The sequence below is a fragment of the Phyllobates terribilis genome, unplaced genomic scaffold (assembly GCF_046119375.1).
Source record: "Phyllobates terribilis strain yellow unplaced genomic scaffold, ASM4611937v1 Scaffold_1__5_contigs__length_1240528914, whole genome shotgun sequence".
Lineage (NCBI taxonomy): Eukaryota > Metazoa > Chordata > Amphibia > Anura > Dendrobatidae > Phyllobates > Phyllobates terribilis.
The window spans coordinates 349034206-349057519 of NW_027362761.1; the positions used below are offsets into that span (position 1 = coordinate 349034206).

Genomic DNA, 23314 nt, shown 5'->3' on the forward strand with positions numbered 1-23314 from the left:
GGCAGTGTATTCTAATACACAATCACTATAAAATATGATGATCTACAGGTGCATCTCACAAAATTAGAATATCATCAAAAAGTTAGTTTATTTCAGTTCTTCAATACAAAAAATGAAACTCATATATTATATACAGTCATTACAAACAGAGTGATCTATTTCAAGTGTTTATTTCTGTTATTTTGATGATTATGGCTTACAGCCAATGAAAGCACAAAAGTCAATATCTCAGTAAACTAGAATAATTAACAAGAATAATTAACAAAAAACACCTGCGAAGGCTTCCTAAGTGTTTCAAAAGGTCCCTTAGTCTGCTTCAGTAGGCTCCACAATCATGGGGAAGATTGCTGATATGACAGATGTCCAGAAGGCAGTCATTGACACACTCCACAAGGTCCCAGAGTTTCAATTTTCATTTGGATATCAAGGTCCCAGAGTCTGGAGGAAGAGTGGAGAGGCACACAATCCAAGCTGCTTGAGGTCTAGTGTGAAGTTTAAACAATCAGTGATGGTGTGGACAGGTGCCAAGTCCTGCTGGAGAATGAAATTTCCATATCCAAAAAGCTTGTCGGCAGAGGGAAGCATGAAGTGCTCTAACATTTCCTGGTAGGCGGCTGCGCTGACTTTGGTCTTAATAAAACACAGTGGACCTACACCAGCAGATGACATGGCTCCCCAAACCATCACTGATTGTGGAAACTTCACACTAGACCTCAAGCAGGATTGTGTGCCTCTCCACTCTTCCTCCAGACTCTAGGACCTTGATTTCCAAATGAATATTGGAACTCTGGGACCTTGTGGAGTGTGTCAATGACTGCCTTCTGGACATCTGTCAAGTCAGCAATCTTCACCATGATTGTGGAACCTACTGAAACAGACTAAGGGACCTTTTGAAACACTTAGGAAGCCTTCGCAGGTGTTTTTTGTTAAGTATTCTAGTTTACTGAGATAATGACTTTTGTGTTTTCATTGGCTGTAAGCCATAATCATCAACATTAACAGAAATAAACACTTGAAATAGATCACTCTGTTTGTAATGGCTCTATATATGAGTTTCACTTTTTGTATAGTAGAACTGAAATAAATTAACTTTTTGATGAATTCTAATTTTGTGATATGCACCTGTATCTGAATAATTTTGCCACTTTTGTTTCTCAATGTTTTTAAATCAAGTATCTCCTACAAGAATCCCAAAGCTATGATAATACACTGTGCTGAACATGAGAAACACAGCATATGCAATATAAAAGTATTAAAGTAGCACTCCTCCCATCAAAATTTTTATCATCTTAGTATATTGCAATCATCATATTATATGGTAGTGTGTACTTACAATTGCTCATTTTGCCTTTCTACCCATTTAATTCTTCTCTTTCCCATTAGGTCTATGATATCGCCTGAATAAAAACAGACTAGCTGAATCCTTCTAAGCTTTATGTAAAAACAGGAAGTCTCTTCCTGCATGAGTCATCACTACATAGGTTTCCAGGGGGGAAGAGTGGAGCAGCTGGGTGAGTAGTTAAAGAGGGGAATGACTCATGCAGAGAAAAGAGACTCCCTGTTTCTACATAGAGAAGAGAGAATAATTAACTAGTAGAAAGGCAAAATGAGCAATTGTGAGTACACTATGCTATATAATATGATGACTGCAATGTATTAAGAGGATAAAAACTTTGATGAGAGTGCTTCTTTAACTAGAGACTTGTTGTTTGCCCTCTGTCATACACATTCACAGACTAATGACCTAGGCTTTACAATACCTGCCCTGAATTTTTTGATCTGTGAGTATAAATATTTGACAACAAAAGGCAGAATAAAATATATGGTTCTTTATTTCTTGTATATTATTTTGCCAACCACCTTAACATTGTGTGTATTTAAGAAGTATTGATAGTTTATGTTGAGATGCACGTAAATACATTTGTAATACATTCAGATTTATGCTTACAATGAACTGGAAATATGACAAGAAATGTCTAATGTGCTTTTAACTGGAAACCCGTCACAGCAGTGTTTACCCAAATTTAGTAGAACACAGCAGGTATTTTTCCTGCAGCACCTATACCACATCACATATTGTAATCCCTTCAGGAGAACCAGGATACCATTTACAGTATGAAAGCATGACATGACGCCCAGTACAGATATTACCGCTAGACAGATTTCTTCTTCATGGGCTCTTTCTTATTTAGTGCCAAATAAATTGGCAATATAGCCTTTGTATAATAAACTTAACCTTGTTGGGTTTCTTTTTCTTCTCTATTGCTGTTTGATAGTCCCACTTAAAAAAACAAACAAACAAAACGAAGGCATAAAGGTGAATATAAACATATTATATTACAGGTTGTCCTGAAGACTATCCATATAGTCTCTAAGTTCACGTGAATCTCCAATGTTCATATCCTGACAGACCCATTTAATATTTTCTTCATTTCCAAAGATGACTGCATTGGTATATGGACCACCTTCTTCTGGTAAAATCGTAGTAAAGGATGTGAATTTTACCCGTTTTCTCTTTGAGCTTCCTGCATTTAGAGGCTCATTCTTAGGCTCTTTTTCATAATTGTAATCTGATGACCTCATAATTTGACTATATGGATTCTTTTGCGAACCACCATTAAGCAAAAAATTGTTTTCTTCAAATTGTGACCTTCTGTCAATCATTGTAGTGCATTCTTCTGCCACAGGAATGTCCACAGGATTTTCCAACAGTTCTACCTCATTGCCAAGCCATACCCAGTCATGTGAATGTGGAATGTTTGCCTGATCTGCCACTGGAAACCTTTTATGCCTATATTTCCAAGCAAATGCCACACAGTTAATTAAAAAGACAAGAATTGCAAGACAGAAGACACAGAGAAGGGCATACATGCCAATTTCCAAGTCTGTGAGACCCCTTGAAGTCTGTGTAAGTTCACTTTCCTGATTGTGTTCTGAGGCTATTCTTGTAGGAAAGCTGGTATATGGAATAGGAACAATGTGGGCATCATTATAATTCTTGTGATAGTCTACAGGGGAATCAGATGTTGAGTTTTTATTTGAATCTTCATAATTGACCCCAGAAGATCCATGTTTGGGCCACTCATTTGCGGTCCTTTCTTGCTCTGTAACTTTTTCAGTTGTTTTACTTGCGATTTTCTTAAACTCATCATCTATGCTTTGAATTTCATTAATATTTCCCTTTTGATCAGACTCTTTTTGGCCAAATTTAACTTTGATGGTTCCACTTCCAACAGCAAGGCTACTTTTCCTTTTGGATTTCTGGCAGATCTCACTGATTCCAAATTCTAACTTTATTAAAGGTCCTTGGCCTTCTCCTTCCGCAACTACAACAGGCCAGTTTGATAAAGGATTCTGATAAGTGGAAACCACCATCTCATCTAGAGAAGACACCATAATTGAGAAGTCTTTACTTTCATAGATATCCAGTGGTGTTACTGAGCCATCGCTAAACAAGGTCCACACACTGATGACTGCCTCCTGTAACAGAAAAAAAGTTACCTTCGCAGTATACAGAAAATATCATTGTTTCAGTGAAAATCAGTCTCTGATCATATTAATAAAGATATGTCTACCCTTTAGATAAATTATATTATAGACTCCCGATTTCTTACTATACAAATTCATATCATTATCACAACAGCCTAACAAATCCCTCAACAGGCTACAATTCATATCATATCCATTGAGTGACCATTTTTAGATACATGTACATACATAACTTAAACATCTCCTGAATATAACTGGTCATCTATGTCCACTCATTTTGGGATATGGTGAGCCAAGACAAAAGTTACGGAAGAGGACATTTTTATCTTCTTGATGTTTTTTTTCGACAAAATGATTATAACTTCTAGTATAAATGTCTCTACTTTGAATTTAGTAGCAACCCCAGCTGGGATCTAGCACCAAAGGGTTAAAAGCGCCAAGCTATTGTCCTAGGTGTAGCGGGCTACACTCACTTAAACGGTATATTTATCTCAACAGAGTTGTTACTACATCAATATGAGCAAGTGTCAAGTTTAACAGATCATTATACCTATACAGGATATTTTAGTATTATTTTAAGAAAGTTTCCATAAGAATTCACTTCGTATAACCTGTGATTTAACAATACTCTGTAATTTAAGAAACAAGACACTGCTGGGTAAAAAGGTTAGATGGAGGCAAGAGACTCACCTTGACAAATAATAATGCAATTTTCTAAAATGAGATCATTCAAGAAAAATAGTAATTTTTCTTCAGTGAGACAACGCTTTGCCCACAAATGAGCTAGATATTAAATGTAATAACTACTTCACTTGTGTCACAAAAAATATTTCCTAATATAAACAGCAAGTCAGAAAATCCTACTGTGATAATCTAGAACTGAGATACAAAGGTTATGAAAACAATGCGACTATTCTTTTTGTATTATATAGCTGATAATACTTCCCCTTCCAAGAAACTAACTTTTGTGACGACAAGTCTGTGGCTCTTAAGGGAGGTGGCTAGTTTAGAAACCCCATTTTCATCCATCCATCCATAGGAAATTCTAAGCATCTCTCATTCTGGTGCACCTGACCTGTCCTATATTACACACATAACCCATTTATTTGAGTGGACACTTAGGTCCCGATTTATCAAGACTGGCGTTTTTCATGTTGATCTTGACAAGGAGGTGTGCTCCTCGTCAAGCCACTTAATAAATCCAGAATGTCTGAAAAGTAGCGTATGTCCCCATGCACCTGGCCACAAATCTTAAGGGACTGGAGTAGGATCTGTGGTGTAGGGAACGCCATTGCTCATCTTGAATATGACAAGCAGGTGTTGACACAAATATCCCGCCCCAAAACTGCCAAAAGTCAAAAAACTTCAGAGTATCTTGCATTGTGCTAAAAAATTTTGACTTTTCAAAGCTTTTTGCTTCAGAATTCTGGCATGAAAGATTTGATGAATTTAAAAAGGAAAACGCTAGGGGTCTTGGAAAATGGAAACAAAAGTAAAAAAAATGTCATACAAATTTCTGAATTTATTTTCAACACTTAAATAAAAAAAAAAACAACTATCCATGTTTGGTATCTGCAAACTCGTAATGACCTGGGGAATCCGATTACCAGGTCAGTTCTACCATATAGTGAACATGGTAAATAAAAGCAAACAATTGAGGAAAACAAAAAAACAATTGAGGAATTGCACTTTTTTTTGCAATGTCACCGCACTTTGACTTTTTTTTCTCCCTGTTTTCCTTTTCAGTATATGGTAAAATGAATGGTGTCACTCAAAAGTACAACTCGTCCCGCAAAAAACAAGTCCTCACACGGCTATATTGACTGAAAAATAAAAAAAAAAGTTATGGCTCTTGGAAAAAGGGGGAGAAGAAACAAAAACGAAAAAAATTTAAAATGGCCTGAGGTGAAGGGGTTAATGCTTGCATGGGTTACCTCACATACATTGCTTTCCTTCTATAATTCACAGTTATACTGACTGACACACTATAAAATTTGTCCTAGCATGTTTGTGCTCTCCTGACATAGAGAAATGAGATTGTGGACCCCTCTGGAGACACCAATGTGACTGAATATATCCTTTTTACTGACAGTGCTGTGCAAAAAGGGGGCATTATGTATGTAAATAAGGCATAATACATAAAAAAATGTCAAGGCAAACTATCCCTTTTACAGTATGATTTGTGGAAATACAACTTAATGCATTTTTTATCACTGTACCTGTTTTATCTCGTGCAGGATATCACTGGCTGTAGTCGTTGTAATGATGGCTCTTTTATTACCCTTGCTGGCTTGTACAGACAAGGAAAGACCAGTTATAAGTTGGATTCCTAGGTCAACAATTCCCACACGATCATCCAGAACTGTCACTGTTTTTTCAGCCAGGATGGAATCAGACAATGGAGAAAGAACCTGAGAAAGTAATTATGACAAGACTTGGTAATTTGGAACAATAGCAAATGTACAGAATATCTGTAACTCCCTGTAATGCACTAAAATGCAACAATCTAAGTTATATGGTGTTGCTTATTATTTGGACACAATTGCAATTTTCCCTAATTTAAAAGAGTTGTCCGGTACTTTTTAAAAATATGCCAATGTGTTTCAATAATAAATAGAAACTTCTTTCTAATTACCTGCTGGTGCTGTTTCTGAGCGGCGCTACTTTTAAAAGTACTGAACAACCCCTTTAACATTTGGCAGGACTACATATTCTATTATATGGACAAAATCATTAAATACAACTCTAATTATTGAATTTAGAGTTTTTATTTAGGTCCCAGTGGAAGCGTCTAGAAACTACAGCAACTCCATGTAAAGACTGCATAAACATACAGAGCAGGGTTGCCGAGTGTTGAGGCGCACAGTTCGTGAAAGTCACCAACTGTCTGGTATTGCTGACTCAATAACTACAGAGTGCCAAAGCTCCTCTTGATTAAAGGGGTATTTCTATCTCCAAGATCCTATCCCAATATGTAGCAGGTGTAATAATAATAATATAAGAAAATATCTCCCATTAGAATTGTAGTATAGTTCTTCTGATTCGTTATGTCTCTTTCATCATGCACACACATTGTAGAATTTTATATATCGACCACTGATATAGTGACAGTTAATTAGCTAGTTGCTAGTGGTCGTAACCATAGATACCTAAGGTCCTGCAATGGTTGCACATGAGGAAAGAGACATAGCAAATCAGAAAAACTATACTACATTTCTAATTGGAGGTATTTGCTAATATTATTATTATTACACCTACTACATATTGGGATAGGATCTTGGAGATGGAAATGCCCCTTTAACATCACTGCAAAAACTGTGCGTTGGGCAGAGAAACTGCATGCAATCCTTACACCACCGAGCACAAAGCCAAATTCTGGATGAAGTGGTGTAAATCAAGTGCACACTGGATTCTGAAGCAGTGGAAACGTGTCCTGTGGCGTAATAAATAACACTTCTCTATCTGGTAGTCTGATGGATGGGTCTAGGTTTGGAAAATATTTTGGTTTTAACTACATGGATCGCTTCATTACTCTGTCTTTTGCACTATGAGTCTGGGTGTTTTGTTGTTTCTCGTGGTATATGGAGTACCATTTATATGATTTATGGATGTTAGTAATTATTTAATAGATTTCTATGTGTGCTGTAATACTAGTGTATACTGTTACATATACTAATAGATCTAGAAGAATATGTCTCGGGAATTTATTTTTCCTAATTCCTCCTAATTATGCAAGTTGTTTATGTAAAACATATTAAAGCACTTGCCAATTGCCATCTTCCCCATTTTCCAGCACCTCTTCATCCTCTTCTGGCCCATGTGGCCGCTCTTCAGCTTTGCAGGCTCACAGAGCGTCTACCATGTTGGATGATAGCTGCTTTACCAATGTACACCTATGAGACTCAGAACAAGGCTCCACAGACTTGCATTGATAATGTGACTTACAGCACACAAACTCCTGTCTGATTTCAGGTCATCTGAGCCAGGAGAGGACCAGAGTGGAGCTGGAAACTCATATACATGAGGTCTTAAAGTGTATTTGAAGTTGCAGCTATTACGTTTCATGATCGTGACTTTACTAAAGTATCTAGAGATGTATGCATTCTAACAAATTTACTCTACTACATCCCTTTTACGTGTCTACACTTTAAACAAGCTTTTAGTCTGCTAATCGTCTGTTTTTGCTAATTTAACATGAATACTATGGTCTGCTAAGTAGCATTATTTTAATTCTCTTCAAATATTACCAGAGTTAACAGAAATGGAAAATGCTAATGTGATTTTATGGTGTGCCTTTGAAGTGTGGGTGGTATTTCATCTCCCTCATTTTGCACTGATTGAGGGAAATCTTCTGTATTGCACATGATTATCTTGTCGAATCCTATGACTCCAGAAATATTCTGTACCAATTATTCTACGTTACTGTTGCTTACTAACTGGAAAGATTTCTTTTCCATTCCAGAACATTCATTTTTCTCTTCTCTGAAGATAGATGAAGTAAAATTTGAATGATTATCTAGGCCAAACTGCTAATGGCATTCAGTAATACTGGACAGCATTGCTGACAGCTGGGACCTCATCAGTCCAATGTATTCACAAAACAGTGACAGTACACAAAACAGATTCTGAGAAGCAATTCAGGAGTGTATTTTTAGCTAGATACATAGATAATAGATAGATGATAGATAGGTAGATAGATAAAGATAGATACATACCTACATAGATGATAGATAGATACATAGATATATCCATAGATACATGAATGATAGATAGATAAAGATAGATAGATACATATGATGACAGATAGGTAGGTAGATAGATAGATAGATAGATAGATAGATAGATAGATAGATAGATAGATAGATAGATAGATAGATAGATAGGTAGATAGATGTAGATAGATGTACAGTACAGACCAAAAGTTTGGACACACCTTCTCATTTAAAGATTTTTCTGTATTTTCATGACTTTGAAAATTGTACATTCACACTGAAGGCATCAAAACTATGAATTAACACATGTGGAATTATATACTTAACAAAAAAGTGTGAAACAACTGAAAATATGTCTTATATTCTAGGTTCTTCAAAGTAGCCACCTTTTGCTTTGATGACTGCTTTGCATTCTCCTGCGCTCACTTCAAACATCTGCCCCAGCCGTCTGCATAACCTCCGCTAGAGACTAAAATTACGGGGAACCCTACGCCAATTTTTTTTTTAATAAATCCATTATTTTAACACTAAATGACAAGTACAGTAACCAGCACTGTCACTGTACTTATTATATATGTGACTGACATGTTTCTATCTATCTAATCTATGTGTGATGCTCTATTCTTTCTGTTCTAAATTGTCGGGTACCGATGATGAATTGCCAGCCGTTTTTTTTTAAAGAGACGGGTGCATGAAAACACTTATTTTTTTTTAATAAATCCTTTATTTTAACTCTAAATGACAAGTACAGTAACCAACACTGTCACTATACGTATTATATATGTGACTGACATGTTTCTATCTATCTAATCTATGTGTGATGCTTAGTGTTGAGCGAGCACTAAAATGCTCGGGTGCTCTAAGCTCGTGCCGAGCTCACCATGATACTCGGGTACTCGACCTGAGCAACGAGCCCAATATTAGTCTATGGGAGACCCGAGAATTTTTGCGGCGGCACCCCCGGCAGTCTTTTAAAAGCCTAACAAGTGCCCAAAATGATAGTGACAGTGCTCAAATGACATGGGGACAGCATGGGGATCGCCCCTGGAAGCATTTCTGACCCCCAGGTCACTGCTGTCAACAACGTGGTCAGAGGTATTAAGCCACTTTTAAGGGCTCACAATAAAACATACAAAAACGAAACTGAAACTGCTTTCCTGTGAAATATGTTAAGGAAGTTCCTTTCCAGGGTAAAGACTTGTGCATAAGGTAAAATAAATAACCCCCCCAAAAAAATACTCCTCCACACCTTGGGCTATGTTCACAAGTAGCATTTTTTATGCATTTTTGCACTTTTGTATTGCTTTCAACTATGACAAATGCATTCACCGGGAAATGTCATTTTAACATTTTACAACCTTATCTGGCCATGTGCTGTGTGACACATGCATAAAGTGCTGAAAAGACATGGGAACAGCATGGGGAAGACCCCTGGAAGCATCTCTGACTCCCAGGTCACTGTCTAAAAGTGTGCCCATCATAAGTGATCCTAGCCGCATCAGAAGATGCAGACTTGCAACTATCCCCATGCAAGTTCTAGTCCCAGGGCAGTGTTCAATTGTACCTCCCCCATTCCTTGCAATGCAAGCGCAAATATGCAGCCAACCAACCACCCACCCACCCGCAGGCTGCAATACCATACTGCTAGCTTGCACTTGAAATGGGGTCTTTTAGTTTGGAGGAGGCCGAAGCTGGCCACTACCTCATGGCTGCTTCGGCAGTGAGGTGTCCATACTCAGTTCCCAGCCGCCCGGCGGCCGGGTGTCCACACTCGGTCCCCAGCCGCCAGGGGGCGGCCGGATGTCAATAAACGGTCTATTTCTCCTGTTACCTTCCCACACACTTTTCTTAGCCTTGCCTGCTTTAGGGCAGCATTGGACGAGCCCACCAGAGAACCAGACTCCTCCGGTGGGCCATGGCTTCTCCATAAGGGGGGTTGAGAGTGCCAAGGTGAGGACTCAGCATGATGATGATAGAAGTTAGCATCTGTTTTGTTTTCTTGGAATGCAAGCGCATGTATGTAGTAGCGGCTAGGCCTGAGGTGGTCAGCGTTTTGGCGCATATCCTACCTCCTCCGAGGATTGCTGGATGTTTTCCTGCTACTATCCCAGTTCTATGACTCCCGTTAAAACAAAGCATCAATATCAGGCCAGTCAACCACACATGTCTTGTAGGATATGATTCTGTACCAAAAGGAGCGGTTCGGCTACACAGTTATAGGGCATACAGTGAGTGCAATGCCTACCAAAAATTTAGAGGCACTCCAATGCCCCTTGGAAGTGACATGGAGGTCAGAGGGCCTTAACTAAACCATTTTTTCCATTTATATCAACTGGGTCTCCTGTGCACTGTTGGCCTAAGCAGTGAATGGAAGGCTTTCCAAAAATTATGAGGAACTGCAATGCCCCTTGAAACAGACGCGGATTACAGCGTACTAAAAACCTTCTACCCATCATTGGGGAGAGGGTCTCCCTTAGTGTTCGCCTATGCATTGAAAAGCAAAAGCTGACCAAAAATAGGAGGAAATGTAATGCCCATTGGAAGAGTCGTGGAGGTCGCAGTAGCTTAACAAGATGGTTTTAATGCCCCTTGGAAGAGACATGGAGGTCGCAGTAGCTTAACAAGATGGTTTTAATGCCCCTTACAAGAGCCATACAGTACAGCATCTTAAAAACATTATTCCCATTATTGGGGAGTGGGTCTCCCATAGTCTTTGCTTATGCCTTCCAAGCAAAAGCTGCCAAAAATTAGGACGGAGGAACTTGCAATGCCCCTTAAAAGAGCCATGCAGTACAGCATATTAAAAACATTATTCCCATTATTGGGGAGTGAGTCTCCCATAGTCTTTGCCTATGCCTTCCAAGCAAAAGCTTCCAAAAATTAGGACGGAGGAACTTGCAATGCCCCTTAAAAGAGCCATGCAGTACAGCATATTAAAAACATTATTCCCATTATTGGGGAGTGAGTCTCCCATAGTCTTTGCCTATGCTTTCCAAGCAAAAGCTGCCAAAAATTAGGAGGAAATAAAAATGCCCGTTCGAAGAGTCGTGGAGGTTAGAGTTAATTAAAAACAACATTTCAATGCCCCTTGGAAGAGCTGTGGAGTTCAGAGTGGTTTAACAAGATGCTTTTAATGCCCCTCGGAAGAGAAGTGGAGGTCCCAGTAGCTTAACAAGACGGTTTTAATGCCCCTCGGAAGAGACGTGGAGGTCGCAGTAGCTTAACAAGACGGTTTACTGCCTCTCGGAAGAGACGTGGAGGTCCCAGTAGCTTGAGAAGACGGTTTTAATGCCCCTCGGAAGAGACGTGGAGGTCACAGTAGCTTAACAAGATGGTTTTAATGCCCCTCGGAAGAGACATGGAGGTCCCAGTAGCTTAACAAGACGGTATTAATGCCCCTTGGAAAAGTGGTGGAGGTCACAGTAGCTTAACAGGACGGTTTTAATGCCCCTTGGAAAAGTGCTGGAGGTCACAGTAGCTTAACAAGACGGTTTTAATGCCCCTCAGAAGAGACGTGGAGGTCCCAGTAGCTTAACAAGACGGTTTTAATGCCCCTAGGAATAGACGTGGAGGTTGCAGTAGCTTAACAAGACGGTTTTAATGCCCCTCGGAAGAGACGTGGAGGTCACAGTAGCTTAGCAAGACGGTTTTAATGCCCGACGGAAGAGTCGTGGAGGTCCCAGTAGCTTAACAAGATGGTTTTAATGCCCCTCGGAAGAGACGTGGAGGTCACAGTAGCTTAACAAGATGGTTTTAATGCCCCCTGGAAAAGTGGTGGAGGTCACAGTAGCTTAACAAGACGGTTTTAATGCCCCTCAGGAGAGACGTGGAAGTCCCAGTAGCTTAACAAGATGGTTTTAATGCCCCCTGGAAAAGTGGTGGAGCTCACAGTAGCTTAACAAGACGGTTTTAATGCCCCTCGGAAGAGACGTGGAGGTCCCAGTAGCTTAACAAGACGGTTTTAATGCCCCTCGGAAGAGACGTGGAGGTCGCAGTAGCTTAACAAGATAGTTTTAATGCCCCTCGGAAGAGATGTGGAGGTCACAGTAGCTTAAGAAGACAGTTTCATTGCCCCTCGGAAGAGTTGTGGAGGTCCCAGTAGCTTAACAAGATGGTTTTAATGCCCCTCGGAAGAGACGTGGAGGTCACAGTAGCTTAACAAGATGGTTTTAATGCCCCCTGGAAAAGTGGTGGAGGTCACAGTAGCTTAACAAGACGGTTTTAATGCCCCTCAGGAGAGATGTGGAAGTCCCAGTAGCTTAACAAGACGGTTTTAATGCCCCTTGGAAAAGTGGTGGAGGTCACAGTAGCTTAACAAGACGGTTTTAATGCCCCTTGGAAAAGTGGTGGAGGTCACAGTAGCTTAACAAGACGGTTTTAATGCCCCTCGGAAGGGACGTGGAGGTCCCAGTAGCTTAAAAAGACGGTTTTAATGCCCCTCGGAAGAGACGTGGAGGTCGCAGTAGCTTAACAAGACAGTTTTAATGACCCCTCGGAAGAGGCGTGTAGGTCGCAGTAGCTTAACAAGACGGTTTTAATACCCCTTGGAAAAGTGGTGGAGGTCGCAGTAGCTTAACAAGATGGTTTTAATGACCCTTACAAGAGCCATACAGTACAGCATCTTAAAAACATTATTCCCATTATTGGGGAGTGGGTCTCCCATAGTCTTTGCTTATGCCTTCCAAGCAAAAGCTGCCAAAAATTAGGACGGAGGAACTTGCAATGCCCCTTAAAAGAGCCATGCAGTACAGCATATTAAAAACATTATTCCCATTATTGGGGAGTGAGTCTCCCATAGTCTTTGCCTATGCCTTCCAAGCAAAAGCTTCCAAAAATTAGGACGGAGGAACTTGCAATGCCCCTTAAAAGAGCCATGCAGTACAGCATATTAAAAACATTATTCCCATTATTGGGGAGTGAGTCTCCCATAGTCTTTGCCTATGCTTTCCAAGCAAAAGCTGCCAAAAATTAGGAGGAAATAAAAATGCCCGTTCGAAGAGTCGTGGAGGTTAGAGTTAATTAAAAACAACATTTCAATGCCCCTTGGAAGAGCTGTGGAGTTCAGAGTGGTTTAACAAGATGCTTTTAATGCCCCTCGGAAGAGAAGTGGAGGTCCCAGTAGCTTAACAAGACGGTTTTAATGCCCCTCGGAAGAGACGTGGAGGTCGCAGTAGCTTAACAAGACGGTTTACTGCCTCTCGGAAGAGACGTGGAGGTCCCAGTAGCTTGAGAAGACGGTTTTAATGCCCCTCGGAAGAGACGTGGAGGTCACAGTAGCTTAACAAGATGGTTTTAATGCCCCTCGGAAGAGACATGGAGGTCCCAGTAGCTTAACAAGACGGTATTAATGCCCCTTGGAAAAGTGGTGGAGGTCACAGTAGCTTAACAGGACGGTTTTAATGCCCCTTGGAAAAGTGCTGGAGGTCACAGTAGCTTAACAAGACGGTTTTAATGCCCCTCAGAAGAGACGTGGAGGTCCCAGTAGCTTAACAAGACGGTTTTAATGCCCCTAGGAATAGACGTGGAGGTTGCAGTAGCTTAACAAGACGGTTTTAATGCCCCTCGGAAGAGACGTGGAGGTCACAGTAGCTTAGCAAGACGGTTTTAATGCCCGACGGAAGAGTCGTGGAGGTCCCAGTAGCTTAACAAGATGGTTTTAATGCCCCTCGGAAGAGACGTGGAGGTCACAGTAGCTTAACAAGATGGTTTTAATGCCCCTTGGAAAAGTGGTGGAGGTCACAGTAGCTTAACAAGACGGTTTTAATGCCCCTCAGGAGAGACGTGGAAGTCCCAGTAGCTTAACAAGATGGTTTTAATGCCCCCTGGAAAAGTGGTGGAGCTCACAGTAGCTTAACAAGACGGTTTTAATGCCCCTCGGAAGAGACGTGGAGGTCCCAGTAGCTTAACAAGACGGTTTTAATGCCCCTCGGAAGAGACGTGGAGGTCGCAGTAGCTTAACAAGATAGTTTTAATGCCCCTCGGAAGAGATGTGGAGGTCACAGTAGCTTAAGAAGACAGTTTCATTGCCCCTCGGAAGAGTTGTGGAGGTCCCAGTAGCTTAACAAGATGGTTTTAATGCCCCTCGGAAGAGACGTGGAGGTCACAGTAGCTTAACAAGATGGTTTTAATGCCCCCTGGAAAAGTGGTGGAGGTCACAGTAGCTTAACAAGACGGTTTTAATGCCCCTCAGGAGAGACGTGGAAGTCCCAGTAGCTTAACAAGATGGTTTTAATGCCCCCTGGAAAAGTGGTGGAGCTCACAGTAGCTTAACAAGACGGTTTTAATGCCCCTCGGAAGAGACGTGGAGGTCCCAGTAGCTTAACAAGACGGTTTTAATGCCCCTCGGAAGAGACGTGGAGGTCGCAGTAGCTTAACAAGATAGTTTTAATGCCCCTCGGAAGAGATGTGGAGGTCACAGTAGCTTAAGAAGACAGTTTCATTGCCCCTCGGAAGAGTTGTGGAGGTCCCAGTAGCTTAACAAGATGGTTTTAATGCCCCTCGGAAGAGACGTGGAGGTCACAGTAGCTTAACAAGATGGTTTTAATGCCCCCTGGAAAAGTGGTGGAGGTCACAGTAGCTTAACAAGACGGTTTTAATGCCCCTCAGGAGAGATGTGGAAGTCCCAGTAGCTTAACAAGACGGTTTTAATGCCCCTTGGAAAAGTGGTGGAGGTCACAGTAGCTTAACAAGACGGTTTTAATGCCCCTTGGAAAAGTGGTGGAGGTCACAGTAGCTTAACAAGACGGTTTTAATGCCCCTCGGAAGGGACGTGGAGGTCCCAGTAGCTTAAAAAGACGGTTTTAATGCCCCTCGGAAGAGACGTGGAGGTCGCAGTAGCTTAACAAGACAGTTTTAATGACCCCTCGGAAGAGGCGTGTAGGTCGCAGTAGCTTAACAAGACGGTTTTAATACCCCTTGGAAAAGTGGTGGAGGTCGCAGTAGCTTAACAAGATGGTTTTAATGACCCTTACAAGAGCCATACAGTACAGCATCTTAAAAACATTATTCCCATTATTGGGGAGTGGGTCTCCCATAGTCTTTGCTTATGCCTTCCAAGCAAAAGCTGCCAAAAATTAGGACGGAGGAACTTGCAATGCCCCTTAAAAGAGCCATGCAGTACAGCATATTAAAAACATTATTCCCATTATTGGGGAGTGAGTCTCCCATAGTCTTTGCCTATGCCTTCCAAGCAAAAGCTTCCAAAAATTAGGACGGAGGAACTTGCAATGCCCCTTAAAAGAGCCATGCAGTACAGCATATTAAAAACATTATTCCCATTATTGGGGAGTGAGTCTCCCATAGTCTTTGCCTATGCTTTCCAAGCAAAAGCTGCCAAAAATTAGGAGGAAATAAAAATGCCCGTTCGAAGAGTCGTGGAGGTTAGAGTTAATTAAAAACAACATTTCAATGCCCCTTGGAAGAGCTGTGGAGTTCAGAGTGGTTTAACAAGATGCTTTTAATGCCCCTCGGAAGAGAAGTGGAGGTCCCAGTAGCTTAACAAGACGGTTTTAATGCCCCTCGGAAGAGACGTGGAGGTCGCAGTAGCTTAACAAGACGGTTTACTGCCTCTCGGAAGAGACGTGGAGGTCCCAGTAGCTTGAGAAGACGGTTTTAATGCCCCTCGGAAGAGACGTGGAGGTCACAGTAGCTTAACAAGATGGTTTTAATGCCCCTCGGAAGAGACATGGAGGTCCCAGTAGCTTAACAAGACGGTATTAATGCCCCTTGGAAAAGTGGTGGAGGTCACAGTAGCTTAACAGGACGGTTTTAATGCCCCTTGGAAAAGTGCTGGAGGTCACAGTAGCTTAACAAGACGGTTTTAATGCCCCTCAGAAGAGACGTGGAGGTCCCAGTAGCTTAACAAGACGGTTTTAATGCCCCTAGGAATAGACGTGGAGGTTGCAGTAGCTTAACAAGACGGTTTTAATGCCCCTCGGAAGAGACGTGGAGGTCACAGTAGCTTAGCAAGACGGTTTTAATGCCCGACGGAAGAGTCGTGGAGGTCCCAGTAGCTTAACAAGATGGTTTTAATGCCCCTCGGAAGAGACGTGGAGGTCACAGTAGCTTAACAAGATGGTTTTAATGCCCCCTGGAAAAGTGGTGGAGGTCACAGTAGCTTAACAAGACGGTTTTAATGCCCCTCAGGAGAGACGTGGAAGTCCCAGTAGCTTAACAAGATGGTTTTAATGCCCCCTGGAAAAGTGGTGGAGCTCACAGTAGCTTAACAAGACGGTTTTAATGCCCCTCGGAAGAGACGTGGAGGTCCCAGTAGCTTAACAAGACGGTTTTAATGCCCCTCGGAAGAGACGTGGAGGTCGCAGTAGCTTAACAAGATAGTTTTAATGCCCCTCGGAAGAGATGTGGAGGTCACAGTAGCTTAAGAAGACAGTTTCATTGCCCCTCGGAAGAGTTGTGGAGGTCCCAGTAGCTTAACAAGATGGTTTTAATGCCCCTCGGAAGAGACGTGGAGGTCACAGTAGCTTAACAAGATGGTTTTAATGCCCCCTGGAAAAGTGGTGGAGGTCACAGTAGCTTAACAAGACGGTTTTAATGCCCCTCAGGAGAGATGTGGAAGTCCCAGTAGCTTAACAAGACGGTTTTAATGCCCCTTGGAAAAGTGGTGGAGGTCACAGTAGCTTAACAAGACGGTTTTAATGCCCCTTGGAAAAGTGGTGGAGGTCACAGTAGCTTAACAAGACGGTTTTAATGCCCCTCGGAAGGGACGTGGAGGTCCCAGTAGCTTAAAAAGACGGTTTTAATGCCCCTCGGAAGAGACGTGGAGGTCGCAGTAGCTTAACAAGACAGTTTTAATGACCCCTCGGAAGAGGCGTGTAGGTCGCAGTAGCTTAACAAGACGGTTTTAATACCCCTTGGAAAAGTGGTGGAGGTCGCAGTAGCTTAACAAGATGGTTTTAATGACCCTTACAAGAGCCATACAGTACAGCATCTTAAAAATATTATTCCCATTATTGTGGAGTGGGTATCCCACAGTCTTTGCTTATGCCTTCCAAGCAAAAGCTGACAAAAAAATGGACGGAGGAACTTTTAAGAATGGCAACATGGACCACGGTCACCCTGGTGGTATAGTGGTAGTGGAGGCTGAGGATAAGGAGAAGAACATAAAACAGCCGAAATGAGGAAGCGTATACCCATGTGTGGTTGTGAAGCGGTGCATATGAATATACCTCCCGAAATAACACAGTGGATTTGACTTTATGTTACTCTGCTGTCATTTGGTGGTGATGAGAAGTCTGGCCCAATCCAGCCCTTGTTCATTTTGATAAGGGTCAGCTGGTCAGCATTGTCAGTTGACAGGCGAGTGCACTTATCAGTTATAATTCCCCCAGCGGCACTAAAAACACGCTCCGATAACACTCTAGTGGCAGGGCAGGCAAGGACCTCCAAGGCGTACAGAGCGAGTTCATTCCAAGTGTCCAGCTTGGATACCCAATAATTAAAAGGCACAGAGGAATCACGGAGGACGCTGGTACGGTCGGCAAGGTACTCCCTCACCATCTTTTGAAACTTTCCACTCCTTGTGAGAGTACCCCGCGCCTCAGGGTCTGTCCGAAGGGAGGGTCTGAGAAAACTGTCCCAGAACGTTGACAGTATTCCCCTGCCTCTGCAGGATTGGAGTTGCGTCTCTGGGCAACGAACTGTGACCTCTGCCGCTAGCGTGTTCAGATGGAAATTTTTTTAACAGTTCTGCAGCAAAGGCCTTCTAGTACTGCCCCATTTTTGTAGACCTCTCCACCTCATGAATAAGAGAGTGAAAGTTCTCCTTGTAGCGGGGGTCTAAAAGTGTCACCAACCAGTAATGACTGTCACCCAACATTTTTACAATGCGAGGGTCACGGTTAAGGCAGTGTAACATAAAGTCAGCCATGCGTGCCAGACTGGTAACGGGCAAGACTTCCGTGTCCTCACCAAGATGATGACTGACCATGCTCTCCTCCTCCTCCTCCTCCCCCCCCCGTCCTCAGGCCACCTACGCTGAACCGATGGTATGACAGTTGTACAGGTACTACCGTCTACAGCGCATGATACAAGCTCCTGTTCTTCCTCCTCTTCCTCCTCCTCCTCTCCCTCATTGTCCCCCAATGCACGTTGGGATGAGATGAGGCTGGGCTGTGTGTAATCGACTGCTATGGCTTCTTGATCCATCTCATCATACTCTGGCTGCACTGCCTCCTCTTTAATTCTCTGCAGAGAGCGTTGCAAAAGACAGGCAAGTGGAATGCTGACGCTAATGATGGCGCCATCGACACTCGCCATCTTGGTGGACTCCTCAAAGTTTGTCAAGATGGTACATATGTCAGACATCCAGGTCCTCTCCTGAGGTCTTATGTGTGGAGTCTGACCTGATTATTGATGGCCTTGTTGCAGTTGGTACTCCACAACTGCTCTCTTCTGCTCACAAATCCTTTGCAATATGTGGAGGGTAGAGTTCCAACGTGTGGGGACATCACACACCAGTCGGTTTGACGGAAGCTGCAAACGCTGCTGCAACACAGCAAGGGCGGCGGAAGCTGTAGCTGACTTGCGAAAATGAGCTGACAGGCGGCGTACTTTGACGAGCAGATCTGGCTACTCGGGGTACGATTTAAGAAACCGCTGAACAACGAGGTTCAGCACATGAGCCAGGCATGGTACGCCACCAGGTTACAGCCATTGTCACACACGACCATGCCTGTATGTAGGTTCAGCGGTGTCAGCCGCAGATCGGCCTGCTCTTTCACAGCTGTCCACAACTCACAAGCAGTGTGAGGTTTCTCACCTAAGCTTATGAGTTTCAGCACAGCCTGCTGCCGCTTGGCGGAGGCAGTACTGCAGTGCTTCCAGCTTGTAACTGATGTGGTGATATCTGAGATGGAGGCTGAACATGAGGAGGCGGAAGATGCGCAGGAGCTGTACACTGTGGGGGCAGCTCTGACTGACATAGGGCCCGCAATCCTCGGTGTGGGGAGGATGTGTTCCGTCCCAAGGTCCGACTGGGTCCCGGCTTCCACTATGTTTACCCAGTGTGCCGTCAGGGAGATGTTCCGTCCCTGGCCACAAGCACTTGTCCACGTGTCCGTTGTCAGGTGGACTCTCCCAGTAACTGCGTTGTTTAGGGCACGGCAGATGTTTTGGGACACGTGCTTGTGTAGTGCGGGGATGGCACACCGGGCAAAATAGTGTCGGCTGGGGACCGAGTACTGAGGGACGGCCACCGCCATAAGGTTGCGGAAGGATTCCGTCTCCACCAGCCTATAAGGCAGCATTTCCAACGCAAGCAGTCGTGAAATGTGTGAATTTAGGACTGTGGCCTGTGGGGCGTTAGCTGCGAATTTCCGCTTTCGTTCAAAGGTCTGGGATATGGACAATTGAACGCAGTGGTGGGGCGTGGACGTGGACGTTGATGCTGTTTCTTGAGAAACTGCCATAACAAGTGAACACTGAGAGGAGGGGGCATCTTTGCATGCAGTATGGACAGGGGATTGCCTTGCACACACAACAGGGGGTTCTATTGCATGCACAACAGCTGAAGAAGCAGTGGTGACACCCGCTGACACTGGTCGTGGACCCTGGGGTTCGCCCCACAAAGTCGGTTGCTTTGCTGCCATGTGCCTGATCATGCTGGTGGTGGTCAGGCTGGTAGTTTTGTAACCCCTGCTGATACTGGCATGGCAGGTGGTACAAATGGCCTTTTTGGGGTTATCAGTAGAGTCTTTAAAAAAATTCCAGACTCTGGAAGACCTACAGGTTGTACTGGCAACGTCCCTCATGTTGGTGTTACGGGGAACTGTTGACTGCCTTCTGTGCGCGGCCACCGCACTGCTTCTTCCTGCCTGTTGGGGTAATCTGCCTCCCTCACCCTGTGTGCTGCTGGCCTCACTCTGCATGTCCTCCTGCCACGTTGGGTCAGTTACTAGATCATCCACCACCTCCTCCTCTTCCACTTGCGCACCACGATCCTCCTCCTCACTTCCTGGCAATTGTGTCTCGTCATCGTCCACCTCTTGTGACAAATTGCCAGCGTTGACTTCCTGTGGCCGTGGCTGTTCAAATATTTGGGCATCGCTACATGGGATCTCCTCTTCCACCACTTCAAGCGGAGCAAGCGGGGGGCACAAATATGGAAATGGATCAGTGAACAACTCTTCAGAGTGTCCAACTCTGGGTTCAGTTGCTGTCTGTTTACACTCGGCATGGTGGGAGGAAGGAGCATCAGGGTGAGGAGGAGTAAAGCGGTCGAGACTCACGGCTTTTAAGACTTGACCGTGGGGAAGACAGACCGGAGGTGGTGGTGCCCAGGTAACTGGAAGTATCTGCTATCCAATTAATAACCTGTTCACACTGATCAGTTTGCAATACTGGTGTTGTTCTGTGCTTCCCTAGTAATTCGGTCAAGAAGTGGGAGCGAGAAGATGTGGCTGTTGGTTGTGGCACATTTTCACCTTGGCCACGGCCCCGTCCTCTGCACGCACCATCACCAGAATGTCCAGTTCCACGTCCCTTGCCACGCGCCTTGCCCATTGTAAAGGAAGTAAAATAGCTTACACTCGCACTATCAATGGAAAAAGGGTAATAAAAAGTAGATTAGAACTGTGGAAGAGGAAAACCACAGTTCTATTTCTCTGGCCTACACCCGACTCTTTTAAACAATCTGAACAATCAGGGAGAAACTATTACTGTTTTTCTTTACGGAGAAAATAACAAAAGCTGGATAATAGAGATTTTTTACCGTGGAACAGCAAAACCACAGTTATAATTTACTGGTGTATACCAGACTTTTTTAAATATATATATTTGTGCCTGAACAGTGAGCGACACACTCAAACTGTTTTTTTTTTTAGATACAAATGGCCCAAAAGTGGATAATACAGAGGTTTGAACCGTGGAACGGCAAAACCACACTTCTGTTTCTCTGGCCTACACCAGACTATTTTCAACAGATATATTTGTGTCTGAAAAATCAGGGAGACACTATTCGTTTTTTTTTTTATGGCAAAAAATGCCAAAAGCAGGATAATAGAGATTTTTTACCGTGGAACAGCAAAACCACAGTTATAATTTACTGGTGTATGTATGTGGCTGTTGGTTGTGGCACATTTTCACCTTGGCCATGGCCCCATCCTCTCCACGCACCATCACCAGAACGTCCAGTTCCACGTCCCTTGCCACGTGCCTTGCCCATTGTAAAGGAAGTAAAATAGCTTACACTCGCACTATCAATGGAAAAAGGGTAATAAAAAGTAGATTAGAACCGTGGAAGAGGAAAACCACAGATCTATTTCTCTGGCCTCCACCCGACTCTTTTAAACAATCTGGGAGAAACTATTACTGTTTTTCTTTATGGAAAAAATACCAAATGCTGAATAATAGAGATTTTTTACCGTGGAATGGCAAAACCACAGTTATTGTTTACTGGGGTATACCAGACTTTTTTAAATATATATATTTGCGGCTGAACAGTGAGCGACACACTCAAACAGTTTTTTTTTTTTTAAGTACAAATGGCCCAAAAGTCGATAATACAGAGGTTTGACCCGTGGAACTGCAAAACCACACTTCTGTTTCTCTGGCCTACACCAGACTATTTTAAACAGATATATTTGTTTAAATATATCTGTGACACACTTTTTTTTTGGGGGGGGGGACACCAAAAGGTTAATAAGACGGTATTTGTACAGTGTGAAGGAGGAAAAGAAAAAGAGAATTTAGATGAAAAAAAAAGGATTTTTCCTGGCCCCCGAGACCTGGAGCTAAGTCCAGCAATTTCAGCAACAGGAGCACACAGGATTGTAATGCAGCGTTTGCTGGTATAACCACTGAGTCTCCTATACAGCCTGCCTGCCTGCCTGAAATCTGGGATGGATATTAGTCCTGAGGAGGACTGTTTGTTTGATCTGGCAGCCTTTACAGACCCTACACTAATTATTTTGCAGTATATATCTCTCCCTAAATCAGCAGCGCTGTCCCTACACTGTCTGATCCCAGCCATCTGTGTCCAAGATGGCGGCGCCCGGTTTTAAATACTCGAGGTGACGCTGTGCGGCCAGCAAATCAATGTAATGCCCACAACCAACATGGCTGCGGCATTACAGTGACTGGCTGGCAATCCCTGCATGTTCATTGGCTCTGTAAAGAGCGCCAAACATGCAGGGCGGAGACCCGAGCTCCCGCCCGAGTAACCCGGAAATGCTCGGTGTTCGCCGAACATCCCGAGTAGCGTGATGCTCAGGCGAGTACCAAGCAGTGTCGAGCATGTTCGCTCAACACTAGTGATGCTCTATTCTTTCTGTTCTAAATTGTCGGTACCGGTGTATGCCGCTGCTGAATTGCCGGCCTTTCATGTTTCACTGTGAGCACTGTTCTCATCGATTTGGGCAACCACTGTAATGCCACAACCACCATGGCTGTGGCATTACAGTGAGTGGCAGACAATCCCTGCATGATTGGTGCTCTAAATAGCGCCAGACATGCTGGACGGGGACCCGAGCTGTCGCCCGATCATCTCGAAAGTAATCGGCGAGCTCGGAGCATCTCGAGTACTGAGATGCTCGGGCGAGTAACGAGCAGTGGCGAGCATGCTCGCTCATCACTATTGATTAACAGTATTACTGTGAAAAAATCCAGTTACGCTTTTGGTGCACGAATAGTTATCGAACATAACCTCGAACAGCCAAATTTTTTGCAAATCGTTCGAGTTCGTCGAGCGACTCGAACATCGCCCAAAACAGCTCGAATTTGAGATTGGCGAACAGTCGAACACCGCTCATCTCTACTGATGAGCTGGACTTCTGTAATGGTGGTGAGATTTAAGGATAATTATTATATAATTATTATATAAAGCAATCATTACATTTTTGGAAAATCTGATTGATTTAATTGATTTCTGGGTTTGTAATTAAACATTTTCCTATTTGTATGATGTTTTTACTTGAATGTAAAATATTGGATAGGGACATAGCAGCAACCTGAGCCTCTTAGACAGGAGATTTCAAACTCCCCATGCATACAGTAGACAATACGGGCAAAGATCCAGACACTGATTATAAGTGTGCTCCACTGGAGATAAAGTTGTGCAATGTAGTAGATACTTTTTAAAGTCAGTTTTTACATTTCTG

At 43.2% G+C, this 23314-nt stretch overlaps 1 protein-coding gene across 1 annotated transcript in view; it reads right to left on the reverse strand.

Moving 5' to 3' along the window:
* Window positions 1–1767: 1767 nt before the first annotated feature.
* Window positions 1768–23314, reverse strand: part of TMEM132B (transmembrane protein 132B) — an 874875-nt gene continuing 853328 nt past the window's right edge. The window contains exons 8-9 of the mRNA XM_073676144.1: window positions 5709–5900; window positions 1768–3480 (exon numbers count right to left, since the gene is read on the reverse strand). Of these exons, the coding sequence (XP_073532245.1) occupies window positions 2338–3480; window positions 5709–5900 (1335 nt within the window). The 3' untranslated portion in view covers window positions 1768–2337. The remainder of the gene's footprint in view (window positions 3481–5708; window positions 5901–23314) is intronic.